This window comes from Gorilla gorilla, chromosome 3 (assembly GCF_029281585.2).
Source record: "Gorilla gorilla gorilla isolate KB3781 chromosome 3, NHGRI_mGorGor1-v2.1_pri, whole genome shotgun sequence".
NCBI classification, from domain to species: Eukaryota; Metazoa; Chordata; class Mammalia; order Primates; family Hominidae; genus Gorilla; species Gorilla gorilla.
The window spans coordinates 212,218,223-212,236,726 of NC_073227.2; the positions used below are offsets into that span (position 1 = coordinate 212,218,223).

General features: G+C 34.6%; 1 protein-coding gene across 4 annotated transcripts in view; it reads left to right on the forward strand.

Annotated features, from left to right (window-relative positions):
• Positions 1-16,890, forward strand: part of LOC129532895 (solute carrier family 35 member F5) — a 31,804-nt gene extending 14,914 nt beyond the window's left edge. For 3 of the 4 annotated variants that reach the window (XM_063705696.1, XM_063705695.1, XM_063705694.1), the window contains 6 exons: positions 1,834-1,938; positions 5,826-5,985; positions 8,176-8,266; positions 12,071-12,225; positions 13,394-13,491; positions 16,050-16,890. In XM_063705696.1, coding sequence (XP_063561766.1) covers positions 1,834-1,938; positions 5,826-5,985; positions 8,176-8,266; positions 12,071-12,225; positions 13,394-13,469 — 587 coding nt within the window. In that variant the 3' untranslated portion in view covers positions 13,470-13,491; positions 16,050-16,890. The remainder of the gene's footprint in view (positions 1-1,833; positions 1,939-5,825; positions 5,986-8,175; positions 8,267-12,070; positions 12,226-13,393; positions 13,492-16,049) is intronic. The other variant, XM_063705697.1, reaches the window with a different exon arrangement.
• The last annotated feature ends 1,614 nt before the right edge of the window (positions 16,891-18,504 follow it).

Here is an 18,504-nt window from a genome sequence, read left to right on the forward strand (position 1 = left end):
CGTTGATTATGATACTGTTATCTATAAAGCCTTTTCAAATTTTGCCATTTTTTCCACTAATGTTCTTTTTCTGATCCAGGATCATTTATTGCATTTAATTGTCGTGTTTCCTTAGTTTCCTTTAAATGCAGAAGTGTTCCTCAGTCTTCTTGTCTTTTATGACCTTGACACTTTTGTAGGGTACCACCTAGTTGGTTTGTAGAATGTTCCTCAATTTGCATTTGTCTGACATTTTCTTTGGTTAAATTGAGGTTGTGCATTTTTGGTAAAAATATAATGGAAGTGATATTGTTTCCTGATCAGTGCATTCTACCAAAAGGCACATGATATTGATTTGTCCTGTTGCTGGTAATGTTAATTTTAAGGTGGTTAAAATTAACCACCCTACTCCAGTGTAAAGTTACTAATATTTCCCACTGTAAGTAATAAGCATCTTGTGGGGGATACTTTGAGGCTATACAAATTTCCTGTTGCTGTCATATCTTCACCCACGAATATTGTTATTTACTCTTGATTCTTGATTCATAGTTACTGCTATGGTGAACACTTAGATTTTGATCCATTGCTTAGACTTAACAAAAACAAAAGTAATCAGAACCTAGCTGGGCTGAGCATGGTGACTCATGCCTGTTATCCCAGTGCTTTGGGAGGCCAAGGTGGGAGGATTGCTTGAGGCCAGGAGTTCAATACCAGCCTGGGCAGCATAGTGAGACCTCATAATAAAAAATAAACCTAGATTAATTATTTCTCTTTGAATACTTCTTTAGATATTTGAGGTTTATTGAATAGAACAATGCTTTCTGAATTATTCCTAGCTACTACCCAGTGAGCTGTGCTTTGAACCTCCTCACCTCTTTCTCACCCAGAGCAGCTTTGTGTATATAAAACAATGTATGTATTTGGTATGTGCATGTGTATGCAAGATTTTGTTGACAGGCTTTTCCTTAGCTTTAAAAAAAGTTTGAAAATAATAAAAAAATGTAATAAAACATTCGTCTTTTGAATAATTGATTAAAGTATTGAATATGACCACTTGGCAGAACATTATTTAGCTGTTTGGAAAAGTTTAAATGTTTTTGAGAGTTAATAAAGAGAATCAGTATTTATTATTCATGTACTGTGAGATCTGTATTATGTTAGCTATTTCGGAACATTAAAAAGTATAAATTATGTGTTTGCAGTTTTCAAGGAGTTCTTGATTTGGAACAATATGAGATTTATAAAATGAAGCTACTAGGGATTAAACTAATACCATACTTGAAAATAGTAAGTATTGTCTAAAACAGAAGACAGGACAGAAATACAGCTGATTAGAAAGAGGATGCTTTGTGGAAGAAATGGAACTTTAACAGAGCCTTTAAGATGGGAGTGGTAGTGCAATACATATTAAGAATGGTATATGGTGGTAAGGAAGACAATACAAGCAACAGCTTAGTGATGGAAAAAAAGACTTGTTAAGTTGGAAAATGCCAGGTGTCAAGATTGTTTATGTAGGGTAAAATAAGAAACATGCATTTCTAAATTAAAAACAAAGTGTTACTTTGGAGTTGTATTATTATAATATGTATAGGTTTTGGTCAGATCATTGAGGTGAATGCTTTTGCATTTATTTGTTAACACATTAAACTCCTTCCTGTACTCCTAGAAGACTTGGATGGGGTAGGCTATACCTTTTCATTATATATCTTTATATCAATATAAAGGTGATTTATATCATTATATATCTTTTCACTTTTGTATATTCTTGCAATATTATCTGACACATTATTGGATTTTAAGCATATATTGAATGAGCTAATGAGTGATTGCTTTAAATCACGTCCATTTTTACAGGTTCCATTTGGTCTCTTGCTGGAGCCATGCTCTATGCTGTCTATATTGTTATGATTAAGAGAAAAGTAGATAGAGAAGACAAGTTGGATATTCCAATGTTCTTTGGTAAGAATATATGTAACTTGGGAGGCTATTTACTCTAAATGATTAACACAGGGTTTTGCTTTTGTTTTTTGGAGGGAATAGGGAAGCCTTTTTTTTTCTTCTGTATGATTCTTTAAAACCATTTAAAGATTATGAAGGCCAGTCCCAATGTTTTCCTTACTTTATCCTGCATAGTTGTGCACCTATGAGGGAGTGCCCGTCTCCTCAGTGTGAGACAGAAAGAAACTCCTAACACTTTTTTCAAATTGATGTCTTCAGACTGCAAGTCAGATATTTATCTCACTGATAGGACAGATTTATGCTCTTATAAGCATGTGAGAGTTTACCTGCTGTATTTTACATTTTGCCATTTTTGAATAGTTAGCAAAGGACTGGGGAGACTGCCCTTGAATTATATGTTTAATGCTGTCGCAGTCTATGTACTTATGTACATTAAAAATTGTGGGCCATTTAAATGCTTTTCATTTGCATTTTATCTTTAAGACACAGACACTTTTATAACATAGATTCATTCTCAAATTACCCAATTATAGTTTCTGGATATGGTTTATAAATTTTCCTTTGCCTGACATCAGTTCAGGAAAGAACTTGTGATATCTGTAGGACTGCAGACGAAGAACACATTGACAAGATAATCTTTCAAAAGATATCTGAATATAAATAGATAAAGAAGCTCCGTGATAAGAGTTCAAAGTGCAGCTTACAAGGAGTCAGGAGAACTGGAATCCAGCTGTTGTAACTTTATTTATCTCACAGGCATCTGAAATATGAGGAAATTGGACTAGATGAATGGCCTCTAAACTGTGATTTAGGGAATAGGTAGGCTTCTGGGATGGTTGGAAGGAAATACAGTTGCATGCAGGGGTCTAGTTCTTGGACTCCTTTGCTGCTTCACCTGTGGAACAGCTCTACTTTGTTGAGCATTTTGCATTAGAATTTAATTTATAGTAAAGATTTTTCTTATGGCTGGGCATTGTGGCTCATGCCTGTGATCCCAGCATTTTGAGAGGCTGAGGCAGGAGGACTGCTTGAAGCCAGGGATTCAAGATCAGCCTGGGCAACATAGGGAGACTGCATTTCTATTTAATTTTTTTTTAAAAAAGACTATTTTAAAACTATTTTAAAACTAAAAATAGATTAAATACTTGTACCTAAAGACTAACAAATATAAAATGTTTGAAAAGCCATGAGGCTGAATGATTGCTTAAATTCTTTTTAAATATAGAATTCAAGAAATATAGCATAATAGCCAGGTTTGGTTACATGTGTTTGTAATCCCAGCTGCATGAGAGGCTGAGGCAGGAGAATCACTTGAGTCCAGGAGTTCGAGTCTGCAGTGAGCTATGATTGTGTCTCTGCACTCTAGCCTGGGTAACAGAGCAAGATGCTGTCTCTTAAAAAAGAAAAGATAATTTTAATGATATTTTATTTGAGAGTCATAGAAAATTTTATTTGGAATGGAATAAAATGCTAGTTTTTTTAGTGTTATAGGTAGGTGGTTGGGTCAGTGGTACTTTTTAAAAATTTATACATTGACAACTTGCAAGAAAAATTGCTTAATTTACTCATATTAGGGAGAGTGCATATAGACATGTGGCTTGTGTTGGTCCTGTTCATATGTGATGTGATATGTAAAGCAATATTGATCTTCCCTGGGCTTTAGAATAGACAGGATTTGGAGAAGTTAGGATTGGGATGTTGGGGGCTCTTCAGGCAAGGGAGTGTGAGCAGAGGCTTAACAGGGAGCAGTGAGTAGATCTGAATGATTGTGCTGGAACTTCGCTTTGTGGAAGAAGAACAGAAAGGCATGTGGCGCCAGATTTTGGGCAGTCGAGGGAATAGGTGGGGTCATTGGGACTTTTGTCTCTAGGTCAAAGGATGTTAATTTATGTGGGATTTCATAGACTCAGCACTTCAGGGACTAGAAAATAGATTTAGATCTTGATAATGCCACATTTTGGTGTTTCATTAAAATAACTTTGTAATGTTATTTAAGCATTTTAGGTCATGTGTCCTTGCTGTATATGTGTTCTTTTGTTGTTGTTTTTTTAATCAATAGATGTAAGTTGGTGTATTAGTCTGTTTTCACACTGCTATAAAGAACTACCTGAGACTGGGTAATTTATAAACAAAAGAGGTTTAATTGACTCACAGTTCTGCATGGCTGGGGAGGCCTCAGGAAACTTACAATCATGACGTAAGGTGAAGGGGAAGCAAGGCATGTTTTACACACTGGCAAGAGAGAGAGAACTTGAGAAGGGGGAACTGCCAAACACTTTAAAACCATCAAATCTTGTAAGAACTCACTATGATGGGAACAGCATGGGGGAAACCACCCACATGATCCAGTCACTTCCCACCAGGTCCCTCCCTGACACGTGGGGATTACAAGTCAAGATGAGATTTGGGTGGGGACACAGAGCCAAACCATAATAGTTGGGCTCCCTAAAACAGGATATGAGATGGGGAATTTGTGTGGGTGATTTTTTGTGGGGAGTTCACTGAAGGAAATACTTGCAGTGAAGGAAGCAAGATAGAGAAGGGGAAAGAACCGTGTGGCGCACAAGTATAACTGAGGTTTGGCCCAATTCATTGCAGGTACTGAGGCGGGGAGCAGAGGGAGAGCAGCTAATACGTCTGGGCCTTGAGTCGTGATGGCTGGCCTCGTAAAGCCTCCATCAGTTAGTCATGAGCTGCAGAAGATGGGGTGGTGTGGAGGGTGGGAACTTGCTGGGAAAGGCAGACTTATTTGCCCCCCTTCACAGAAGTGGGGCGGCTGTGAGTCTTTAGCATCAGACAGAGAGTGGGTGCTCCTGCCCTGTTAAGATTTAACTAGGCATCCTAATGACTGGTTTATTATTTAGGTGACATAGTAAGTATCAATTATATATCTACTGTAATTTAATTTTCTTTTAAGAAAGCTGTATAGTTACATAAATCATATAGCAAATTTGTGACATAAACTGTATAGGAAGTACAACAAAATTTATTATAGAATTGTAATCTTTTTTCTTTATATTCTTTACTTTTACATGTATATAGTCATATATAAACTTAATTTCTATAATAATATTAGCTAACTTTTATTAAGTGCTTACCATGTGCCAGATACTATGCTGCATTTTATGTGTTTTGTCTAATCTTCCCAGAAACTTAAATATTATTAAATGTTATTTTATGCTTATAGATTGGAAAACTGAGGCTTAAAGAGGTATAAGGCTTGCACTACTATTGAGTGATATATAGAGCTGGGATTGGACCCAGGCAGTCAGACTGCCAAGCACACACTTAACCACTATGTGGGATGGCTTTCCTTAATAACTAGTCAGTGGTACTTTGCTCATACGTTGAATAGCTCTTTGTGTGTACATACTTTCTCACTAACTAGTTAGAGGTCTGGGAATGCAGGAACCAAGAGTTTTATCTCCTTTGGAACCTTCTTCCATTATTGCTCGCAAAGCACAAGTGTTTTGGACATAAATAATTGAATCAGAGAGCAAACCATCTAATTCCTCAAAATTAATTTAGGCTGAGTACACAAACACATACATACCAGTTATTTCTTTTAAGTTCTAGGGCACTATATTATCAGTAGCTAAGGTTAACAACCCTTCTTGTTGAGTTGTCCTAAGTGGTTTATTCCATAGTAGTTGCTCCCATACAATGCGGATAGTTGAACTGAGTGATCACCAGTTGCTTCAGACAGTTTTTTTTTAATGGTGTTGAGCTATTCACAGGACTGACTTAAAAACAAACCAACAGAAGTTTTAGCTAAGGAAACCTCCCAGAGTGATTTTGTGCAAAATATAATTTTGATTTTAGAGTTAATAAGCTTGGAAAATAGAAATAAATCAATTTTAACTCTTGTCTCTTTTATACATGTTCAGGTTTTGTAGGTTTGTTTAATCTGCTGCTCTTATGGCCAGGTTTCTTTTTACTTCATTATACTGGATTTGAGGACTTCGAGTTTCCCAATAAAGTAGTATTAATGTGCATTATCATTAATGGCCTTATTGGAACAGTACTCTCAGAGTTCCTGTGGTTGTGGTATGTACTGTTTATTCTCCAATTATTATCAGTTGATTAATTCTTGGATATTTTAAGCGTTTATATTTGTCTGTTTGCTGGTGGCCCTTCCTGTGCACCCCATTCTGCAACACACATACAACTGAATAGTTTAACTCCACTAGAGCAGGGACTTTGTTTTTTAACTTCTGTGTGCCCATTCTAGAGTAGTACCTTGTCCACAGAAGGAGCTCAATAAATACTTGTTGAAGGAAAGAATGAATATGAATGGTGTAAATCTGTAAAAATGTTTTAGAAAGTGGAGTATTATGCAAATGAAAGTAGTCATTATCTAATGGATATCCAAGCATATGAGGTATGTGTGCCAAGTATGAGTGCATGAGTTCTAGTTGAGAATCCAGGAGATGGTGCTTATTTAAGAGGCTTTGGAATATCTGTTTGCTTGTTCATAGGTGTTTTTGTTTTATTTATTTTCAGGACCTTTCATATGGGTGAGCCAGATATGTAAACCTTAAACTGTGATTGATTTGAGATGTTAACATACTTTGATATGCTGTATATCCAATATACTGATATGCGATAATAAACTTAAAATAGTTTGAAGACAGTATCATGTATGGAGTTTGAGAGACCTTTCAAATAACAGAGCTTTATACTTAGTCCTATTTTTATTTAATAGAAATTTGAAATGAATAGAATGAATAAAACATAAGTGAATAAAATGAATTTTATTACATACCCATTGAAACTGTTAACTAGTTTTCCCTTGCAAAAGACTGCAACAGAAATAGACTTTTTTGTGGAGTCTTCCTTAATGCTCTGCCTATAGTGCTGTGTCTCCCTGCCCAGTTAAGAAATACCTATTTTCTTGGTATCCCCCATATCACTCTCTTTTGTGTAATACTTAAAGATTTACTTTGTATTGTAGTAATTTATGTTCTTATCTAAACTCCTTTGCTGATCTAAAATTCTTTAAAATCATAATCCATTTGCTCATTAATTTTTTCATCTTTAGTTATGTACATTTTAGATACTCGATTTTTTTAACCTTAACTATTAACAGATGACAAAAGGCTTTAGCCTTAAGCTAAATTGGATCCACCTTAACAGCTGGATTAAGTCAAACAGGCTTTATAATTCTACCTCCCAGGTTTTTTATTATAGTACTCTGCATGATAAACATCCAAGAACATATGCTGTATTTGACCCCGAATGCTCTTTTCACAGAGCAGCTAAGTAGTGGGAACCACAAGTACTTGTTTCCTTTACCTCATCAATAAGGACTCGTTGTTCAGCCTCTGTTCATTACTTCTAGTGACACTTTATTGAGAGATAGCCCCTTTTATTGCAGGACAGCATTATTAATTCTGACATATACTGAGCTAGATTTTGCTTGCCTATAACTTCCATGGATCTGTAGTCCTAACGATATACATTATGGTTTTATCTTGGCTTATAATTCATTTTCTCCTTATATGCCCAAATTATCAGTCTTTATAAATGGCTCATCTGTCTCCATTGGGTGTAATATTTTCTTTCAATTCAACAAAATTGTATGCAGATAGATATTTCAAAATTTCATACCCACATTGATAATTCAAGGTGAAAATAAAGAGCTTACTTAGCTTTTGGTTAGGACAATTGTTAGAAAAATGGAAAACAACAAGAAAATATTTTTTAAGAATATTCAAGTCTTTCTTTTTTTATGCCAAGCCAAATCAAAAGAGTAACACATGATTTTAGTGTTCATGAAGGTGAGATATTTTTGCTTGGTGACAGAATCACATGTTGGCTTATCACTTCCTTAAGGTCTATGTGTGAAGTATTGTCCTGCAATGTTAATAATGCTGTTTTCTTTGTTATCTACAAATCATCACAAAACTGTAATAACTGTTCAACAGTTTTTTAAAAAAATTAATGAAATATAAGCTATACACCCAAAGTTGAATAATATCTGCAAACAGATCTTGAAAATAGCATAAAATATTTTGAGCTTTTTATACTTATATATTTGTATTTTTAATATTTGAAGAAAAACTTTGAGAATCATCTTAATAACTTTATTATATTTTATGTTTCAATCCATCCTAGCCTCTTATCTTTGCTCCTGATCTCACAGGCCTATATTATAGGATAGAAAGTCTTTGTTCAGTGTTTTTCTTTGGTTGTTTAATTTTTTAAATATAGAAATGTATATTTTCTTTTTTTTAGGGGCTGCTTTCTTACCTCATCATTGATAGGCACACTTGCACTAAGCCTTACAATACCTCTGTCCATAATAGCTGACATGTGTATGCAAAAGGTAAGGAAACTATTTATTATTCATAGATATTTTAGGTGTGTTATTAAAACAAACCTAATGAAAGTTGAGATGTGATTAAATTATAAGGATACAAACATAAATAATACTTGATGCTTTCTCTCCCAAGGTGCTTTACTACATAGAAATATAGAAAGTACCGAAGAAATAGATAATTTCCATTTTTAGCTTTTCCATTTTTTCCCTAAATTTCTAAGTTAAGGGCATCATCTTCATATGTAGTTCTCCAGTTTTTGAGCTGATTCTGTTCCAGATGTTCTTTGGTAAGTCACATTTTATCATACAAGCATTTTAGTTTCTGCGATAAACCCTGTCACAGGCTCCTTCACACTGTGCTGAATGAGCAGCACATGAATCATGCTGTTTGCAGTAAAAGTTAGCCATCTCTCTCTGGACTCAGCAGAGTGGGTATCCCATCCCTTTTCTCTGAAGGCCTAGTATGGATGTGGGGATTCTCGTGATAAATATTGGCAATGCTAACACCACAGAAAAGAGAATCTGGGATGTTGCTGCCAGCAGCCTAGAAGGGAAGAGTTTATTCAGTGCTCCCGAGTGTAGCAGGAAGAACAGAGGTATGCTGTTGCCCAGCACTGAAAGATGGAGCATAGCCATTTATCACACAGTTCAGTATATGTAGGCATTTAACTTTTAACTGCAACTACTAAGTCACAGAAGTGTATGTGTGTGTGTGTGTGTGTGTGTGTGTGTGTGTGTGTATGTGTGTTTTAGTCTAATATAATTTGAAGAGGGAAATACTTCAAGGCCCAAAGGCTTATAATGTGTACAAGCAATAATCAAAATTTTAAACCTATTTTTCTCTAGGTCTTAGCCAGGCACAGTGGCTCACGCCTGTAATCCCAGCACTTGGGAGGCCGAGGCAGGCAGATCACTTGAGGTTAGGAGTTTGAGACCAGCCTGGCCAGCATGGTGAAACCCCGTCTCTACTAACAATACAAAAATTAGCTGGGTGTGATGGCAGGCACCTGTAATCCCAGCCACTTGGGAGGCTGAGGCAGGAGAATCACTTGAACCCGGGAGGCGGAGGTTGCAGTGAGCCAAGATCATGCCACTGCGCTCCAGCCTGGGCCACAGAACAAGACTCCATCTCAAAAAAAAAAAAAAAGATAAAAGCAAAATATGCTTAGTGCTGTATATCCTCTTTATTTATAAAATAATTCTTTACTGATATTTAACTTTGTTTTATGGTCAGTAAATTCTTATTTGTCATGGTTAAAGAACTGAGATTCTTTCCTTAATTGAGAATTAATTATCTTACATAACTTGCATTTTCAAAGAATGTGGATATTCTATATAACACTAACATTGCACATTATTACACATCATTCTTTTATAGATTTAAGTAATATCTAGGCCCTTCTTCATCTTCAGGTCATAATCCTGAATATGAACCAAACTGGTTGTGAAACTGGGAAGGTGCTACTTGTTAGAGGATTTTGGTAGACTACTGTGTAAATCATCTTTATTGTACTGATATTTTAAAAACAAAAGCTTTCATAGATTGAAAAAAATTGCAGCTTAATGTTCAGGAATTTTTAAGAAAATAGTCACAGGGGACCTAATTGTATTAAATGATTAGTCATTTCATAATTATCATTACAAACAATAATGGTTATAATTTGTTTAATAAAGTATTTTAGGGTAAAGACAAAACGGGGAAATGTATGCACATACAATTAATTATAAAAACATAACCAAACTTTAACTGATTGCCCAGTTCTGGATATGAAGACAATCAAGAAAAGATTTGGTGTTCTTGATTGTCTTCATATCTAGAACTGGGCAGTCAGTTAAAGGAGCAGGCTGTGTGTTGGTGTCAGGATTGAGGTTAGGGAGATTCCATCTGGAAAAAGCAGCAGTGTGTGTCCAGAACTGTAACACAAACATGATAAGAGAAATCTACTTTTCTAGGGTTTTTAGGTTTAATTAGCTAACTGTATTTATATATAGCTTCTGAAATGTTAGCATTTATTAACATTGTGCTTGAAACAAATTGGTTATTTAAATCTATTTATAATCATTTTATATAATAGAAAGCATCCTTGATCATATTCTATTTGATATTCAGATATATTTAGGAATTAGAAAAAAAAATTTTTGTTTACATAGGTAATTTTCTTTGTTGTAATAAATGGCTTCATTTCTTTTGTCTTAGCTTGTTGGAAATCAAATTAGAAGTTTTTTATTATGAGACAACATATAAACAGCTACATTGTGGAAAGTGAACTTGCCTTCTAAAGTCTTCTAGGGCTTTATCTATCTTTATTAAGTTTGCTTTGATTCAGTTATGAAATAAGGTTTTTAGTTGAATATTCATGAAATAATTCTATCAACTATATTTACATTTTTAATCGCATTATTTATAACTTCTTAATACCTTTTCTGATCTTGGATAATTTAAATGCAGCATGGTTTTTCCTGATTATTAGTCATTCTGGCAAATATTCCAGGAATATGTTAAAATATATTGGTAATTTCATAACTAAATGAAGGCTTTTCAGTTTAATGACTATTCTTTCCGGGGTGTTCTTAGGCTGACTCAGTCATTGTATATGAATACCATAGAAATAGGGCATGCATGTTAAAAATTGTCCGTTATTATTCTCGTGTTATGCATTGTGAGTTCCCTCATAAAAGACATTATGCTCACAAAACTCGTTTACTCTGACTAATGGTGCTATGAAATGGAATAGTATATGTTTTCCACCAGAGGGAGTCTTACCTATGATTCCATGCCCTTTTTTTTTTTTAATTCTCAAAGAGGGCAAACACAGTTTTCCTTCCCTATTTTATAGATAGAAGTTACTATTTTCATCATTATTTTTAAAGCAAACCTCCTGTGTGTTACACTTAAGTCTCAGTGGTTGATCAGTGTAGGCTTCTTTGACAATCGTTTCTGATCTTTAGCTGAGTCTAGATGGTAAAAGTGAACTAGTGAAAGGGAAGAATGAGTTTTGTTTTGGATGGCATCTCATTATTTTTTATTTTCTTTTTATTTATATATTTGTTTTTCTTATTTTTTTTTCTTTTTGATTTTAATACCTCCACCCTACTTACAGATTTTTTTTATTTTCTTGACAACCCTGATAAATGATGGATTGGAGGATCAGACTTGTTGACATCACTGATGAGGCTTGTCTTGTTGCTTGTCTTCTCTGGCTAACATTCCTTAGTAAAAATATTTCTATTTTTTTTTCTTTATTTTATTTGGTCATTATTTCATTTTGAGCTTTTTTCATTTATTACTAGATAAGCGAGTTTTGAGTGTCAAATTTGCACTTAATTTGTTTTTGGTACTGTCATAAGGACTGTAGCATACACAGCATACTACAACTGTAACTTTTTATGAAAATATACATTTTTTGAAGATGACTTCAGAAACTGAGGGAGAGAGACCCACTTGAGACTAGGCAGCAAACAGTGAAGAAGAAATGAGCAACATGGTGTGCAGGAGCAAAGTTTCATACTGTATATCTCTACTCTAAGTGTACAATGCCTATAAATGGAAAGTATGCTTTCTTGGCTTTCCTTTAGCCTATTTTCCAAGCAAGAACTATTGTTGTTGGTAATTTAGGTACATGGAATAGTAAGTTGAAGTCTTGAATTCTTATTTAATAATAATACACTTAATACATTGTCAGTGTTTAATTTTGTCTTCCCATTGTTCTTATTCCTGCTAGTTTTCACAAATAGAAAACTTACACTGAAGGGGAAAATTGCCTTAATGATAATTGTGGGTGTGTTTTTTCCTCTATCTTTTATTTTTAGGTGCAGTTTTCTCGGTTATTTTTTGCAGGAGCTATCCCTGTATTTTTTTCATTTTTTATTGTAACTCTTCTATGCCATTATAATAATTGGGATCCTGTGATGGTGGGAATCAGAAGAATATTTGCTTTTATATGCAGAAAACATCGAATTCAGAGGTACGTTTAGTCCCAATACACATTTTTAAAAATAGTGTTTGCTAGATAACTGAGAATTGCATCATGCTGGCCTAGCTTTTAGAGATTTTGTGAGGAATTATTGAAAGATGATAACTTATATGTTACGGCAGATGAAAATAATTTGTTTAGATCTTTTGGGTAATAAGATTCTTTCTCTTTCTTTCTTTCTTCTTTCTTTCTTTCTTTTTCTTTCTCTCTCTTTTTCTTTCCTTTTCTTTCCCTCTTTCTTTCTTCTCTTTCTTCTCTTTCTTCTTTTTTTCTCTTTCTTGACAGAGTCTTGCTCTGTAGCCCAGCCTGGAGTGCAATGGCACGATCTCAGCTCACTGCAACCTCTGCCTCCTGGGTTCAAGTGATTCTCCTGCCTCAGCCTCCTGAGTAGCTGGGATTACAGGCGTGCACCACCTTGGCCAGCTAATTTTTGTATTTTTAATAGAGGCAGGTTTCACCGTGTTGGCCAGGCTGGCCTTGAATTCCCGACCACAAGTGATTTGCCTGCCTAGTAACTACATTTTTTTAAAAAAAATATGATTCACAGGTAATACCAAAAGGTTTACTGTTTTGCCGTAACAAACTTAAATACAGAAAACTTTTATTGGTTTGAACATAATTCATGATAGAATAGTATTGCCTCAGTTTTTCTTTCCAATTTCTTTCTTTCTAAGAATGAAAGCTTTTTACATTTTGCTATAAAAAGAACTTGGTTCCAGTGACTCTGGAGCTCAAGACCAGCCTGGGCAACATATCAAGACCCTGTCTCTAAGAAAATTTTAAAAAAAATTACCCAGACACGATGGCATATACCTGTAGTCCCAAGCTACTTGGGAGGCTGAGGTAGGAGGATCACTTGAGCCCAGGAATTCAAAGCTGCAGTGAACTATAATAGCACCACTACACTTTAGCCTGGGTGACAAAGTGATACCCTGTCTCTTATTTAAAAAACAAAAAGTGAGACCCTATCTCTTATTTAAAAAACAAAAAACAAAAAACGCTAACTTGGGACAAGTTCTTGGGAAATTTTATCCTAGTGTTGGTTCTGCCACTGACTTGCATCCTGTCCACATAGCTTCAGCCCATGGAATAAATAAGGTTTGAGGTTCCTTTTCAGCTCTAAAGCTTTCCTTAATTATTGCTTTTTTTTTTTCTTAAGAGTTCCAGAAGACAGCGAACAGTGTGAGAGTCTCATCTCTATGCACAGTGTTTCTCAGGAGGATGGAGCTAGTTAGCTGTTTGTTGTCTGTAGCCCAGGTTTGTATGTGAGCTGGGTTTAGTATTGAATAAGGTTCTTATCTGTGTCATATTCAAAGGGTTGATTTTCTATAATTAGTTGTTTGAGAGGCAATACAGCCTTAGAGGCTAAAGGGGCTAAAGCCTGGACTCCAGTTCCGTCTTCTCCACATACTAGCTGTGTGGCCCTATGCAAGGTTCTTAATCTCTTGATGCTCCGGCTCTCTTATTTGTGAAATGGGATTACAGTAGAACCTCCCTTATGAGGGTGTTAAAATAGTAAATACTTGGTAAATATAAAGTATGTATAATAGTGCCTGACTCAAATGATCAGAAAGTTTTAACTCATTTTTATTCATGCTAAGGGTCATTTTATTTAATAATATGCTTTAGAAAAATATTTTTTCTCTGATGATAAAAGAAAAATATAATATCCTGGGGTACAATATACTGGTTGTAAAATACTAGTCTTTATGTGTGTGTGTTTTACATAACTGGCACAGTGTTTATCCTCATTCTCTGACATTGCTTTGTCATTTAACAATGCTTCTGGAATATTTTTCCATTTTTTACATTTTAAGAAATAGTGTCTTTTATATGTCTTCGATGATAGAGTACATGACATTTAATATTTTGCTGAATGAAAGCTTGAATTAAATGTAACATACAGATTTTGCAGGTACAAAAGTGATTATTTAGAATGAAAGATCACAATAAACTACTAGAATTTTTCTAGTTTTTCTAAGACATCTTTAGGCAATTTATATTGAAATGTTTCTTGATTGCTACTGAGTTTTCCCTCCCTATCTAGAACATTGTACAACTCCTGTCAGTTGTTAACACTTATATTAGGCTTGAAGATTAAGTTTCGTTATCCTCATGGTAAACTTGCTTCTAACCTACAGCTAATGGTCCTGGTTTTCTGTTTTTCTTTAGTGTGCTGTTTTTAAATCTAGTTTATACCTGCACATGGTTTGAGCTCTAGTTCTCCAAGCCTTTTTGTACAAGGCAGTTACCCCTGCCCTTCCCTGCCCTGCTCTTCCTGCTTTCATTTTCTTCCCACTCTGAGGAAATTAAACTCTTAGCTGATTCTTTTGGTATTTTCCTTCTTGTCTCCCTAAGTATCACGCTTATGACTTGTGTTTCATGAGTTCTCGGTTTTAGGCATCTTCAGCTGACTTTCCCACTAATATCAATGAGGACAGATTATTTTCAAGTTTACTCCTCCTCTGCTCCCACCTCATATGCCTCCTGTCTCCATGTCAGTTCGGCCTCCTCATCATCCCTGTATAGTTATTGCATAATTTTGGATAGATCTGTAGTCAGTGTTTATATTGTTGTCACTAAAAAATTGTTACTTATAACTGAGCTATGTAGGATTCGTCCTGGTATTTCCCTTATCCAGAGATTCTCTGTTACTACCCTTTTTGGAGAGTAAACCTTAAAGTCTTCTCCTGGGATAGAGAAAAGGCACTTGGCCAACTGTGAAAAGTAAGAGAGGGCATCTGAGTGTCTGTCTGCTTTTTCTGTAGACATTATACCAGTCTTCTTGTTTTTAGTTGTTTCTTCACCCCTCCTTACAGAGATATCTGGTCCTGTTTTTCCATTGCTAACCAAGAGTTGGCTGTTATTTTCTCATCTCTCTACTTTTCTTTTTGTCCATGTGGTTTATTCCTTTTAAGAAAAAAATTCCAGGCTGGGCATAGTAACTCATGCCTGTAATCCTAGCATTTTGGGAGGCCAAGGAGGGAGGATCACTTGAGCTCAGGAGTTTGAGACTAGCCTGGGCAACATAGTGAGACCTTATTTCTGTTAAAAAATATATATTTTTAACCCTTTGTTTCCTTTTTAGTGAGGTTTTGGAGAACAAGTGGAACTAAATATATGTTTATGTGCCATCTTTAAATTTAAAAAAACGTAAACACAATTACAGTAAGTCCTCACTTAACATCATCAGTAGGTTCTTATAAACTGTGACTTTATGAAAAATTACAGCAAAACTTTTTTTTTTGCATCAACATTATAACATAACAACACTGAACGAAAAAATGTTATTCGGGGACCTAAAGTCAGTTTCCTAGAACCTATGACATTAAGTGAGGACTTTGTATTCTTGAAAGCTTTTTAATGCTGTAATTTATGCATTATTTTTCTTGGGTATGCTGTGCATTGTTCTCATACTCACACTTAAACCTACCCATATCCAGCAAGGTTTCAGTATTTTTAGAAGTGAGAGCTGTGTAAAGAAGAGAGTGAAGACTAGAGAGGATGGATTGCAATAGAGTAGAATAGACTGGGCAGGTGTCTTTGTCTTTGCAGGAGTAATGGTGGAATATACCAGGAGTACAACTAACTGCTAATACACAGTCTTTAGTGTTGATGTCAGCTTTTGTCATTGCTATAGAAGTCACATTCATAAGTTCTTAGTACTCCAAATTTGAGTATCCAGTTATTAAGTATGTATACAGTGAAAATAGGTATTTCAATTTTAAGATAATTTGCTTTTTAAAATGTAAACTATAGAAAACTAAAACTGTGAAATTATAATCTAATCACATTTCTGTGGTTTCTGTTTTTAGCTTGATAATGGAACTGTACAGCGAAGAGACAATCTCTGGCAAGTTTTTGTAGAAAAAATGTTTCAGTGCCTAGTCTGAAAAATAACAGTTTCAGTTCTTTGAAACTCTAAAATATATTTTTCTCATACCTGTTTTCTTCATTTTCATAATGAAGCACTTTGCTATGTAGCTGTGTACATATCACTACAGTTATAGGAAGTTTCAGTCTACAGTCCGTCCAAAGGACCAACCTGCCTTACACATCTCAAGGAATTCAGCTGTTGAAATCATTTGAACTAATCAAGGAATAAATCCTAATGTTCTGGGACTTTATTTTCACATGTTAAATGCTGGAATATATTATGAAAATGTTTTCAAGAAATCACTTAAGTGTTCATAGACCAGTATTTCTGACAGGTAAAATGCTAAAATAAGCTACCTGTAATAAGTGTGGATTATATTTTTGGGTTTTGTAGAATATTGCAAATTAACTACACAAAAAATGTTTAATTTATGCAACAAGCATGTTTGTGCAAATTTCATGGGACTTTAAAAAGAATAAGTATTTGAGAAAATATCTGGTTCACTCACACTACATTTACTGTATTATTCTTTTATAGCATTAGGTGCCTTGTATTTTAAATCTGTGACAAACTGTGGCAAATTTTTAAAGGGGAAGTATTATTATAAAATGAAGAAATATGTATTTCTAAAGGCTATATTGCTGTAAACTTAATTGATAAAGCTCTGTTTAATTTAGAGTTTTGAAGAAATAGTCTCCCTTCAATTAAGAAATTTTCATAATGGAATGATTTAAATTGAAGTGACAAAGAGTATTATTAAAATACAATGTTTATACGTGTATTTGTGTATTGTAGATGTATCAAGTGATTTCTAATTTTTTTCACATATGAATGTGCCAGATTACTCTAGAACTAGATGTCTCTTCTTTAAATAATTTTAGTTTTCCTGAATAAATTTGTAATGGTTAAAGTACCAAGTAAGTAAGGCGAGAAGGGATTCTGTTTTTAAAATCACATCAGAACTTTTCCTCTACTAAGATTATAAATTAAATGTAAAATACTCCTAATTGCAATTCTTAAACTTAGGCCTTACATGTACTTATTATGCAACTGCTCCTGGACTCTATTCACCATAGATATCAGTAAACGTATGTCCCACGATTCACAGGCTTTTGATTAATCAATATTCTTTTCAAGTTTTCTGTGTGAAGAGTTTAGTTCTCTTCAAAATTTCTTAACTAATCTGATTTTTAAGAATTCTCTTTGCAGTGTTTAGCTTCCTATTCACATTCTTAAAATTGCTTTGGTGTTACCATGAGTCTAAAATGAAGTTTAGCCTTCCTTTTGTTTCATTCTGAGAACTTCTATATTATATTACCTTTAAAAATTGTTTATGATATTAAATTTAAAATACAAACAGCTCTCTCTCTCTTTTTTTTTTTAATCATCCAGCCCAAAGTGGCAAAAACAGCTCTTTTCTCATTTGGCACCACCAATAATGCAAGTTAAAAATAATGTTGAGTTTATTATACTTTCGACCTGTTTAGCTCAACAGGGTGAAGGCATGTAAAGAATGTGGACTTCTGAGGAATTTTCTTTTAAAAAGAACATAATGAAGTAACATTTTAATTACTCAAGGACTACTTTTGGTTGAAGTTTATAATCTAGATACCTCTACTTTTTGTTTTTGCTGTTCGACAGTTCACAAAGACCTTCAGCAATTTACAGGGTAAAATCGTTGAAGTAGTGGAGGTGAAACTGAAATTTAAAATTATTCTGTAAATACTATAGGGAAAGAGGCTGAGCTTAGAATCTTTTGGTTGTTCATGTGTTCTGTGCTCTTATCATGACACAGGTGATGTGTTGTTCCTCAGGATTCTGGAAGTACTAAGCCGTAGTTAACAGGCTGCATAGACCTTCAGCCAATCTTCTTTCATTATACTGCTGCTTTTCTGTTTCTTAAAAAACAAAAATCAATGAACAACTTCTTTAGAAGGAAGCACCACTGTTCAATTGGTTAACTGAAAGTATGAATCACTGCCGCTTTGCTTGCCCACCTGTTGGCTTTTTCTCACAGGTTTTATTTATCTGAATGATTGTTGCATTTGAATACTGTAGCCATGGTGAGTGAGCAGTTGAAGACTTCCTTTCTGCACCTTCATAGTTAAGGGTTCATCTTCTCAAGAAATAAAGTTGTGCTGGGTTGTTTCAATTCTGTAGATCACCTAGAAACTAGGTAACAAGGCCCTTGGATCACAATGAGCACATTGCAGGTCTTTGGAAATGCTGGGAAGGGGTTACATTCAAGTAACTGCTGACGTCCTTCCTCTCTGTCAGACCCATGTTGGCCTGTAATTATATTTTTCTGAATCTAAAAACAAATAGAAATTTCTGATATCTTTTCAGTCTCCTACTTTTCTTTCCATTCATCACTTAAATCTCATTATTGTATA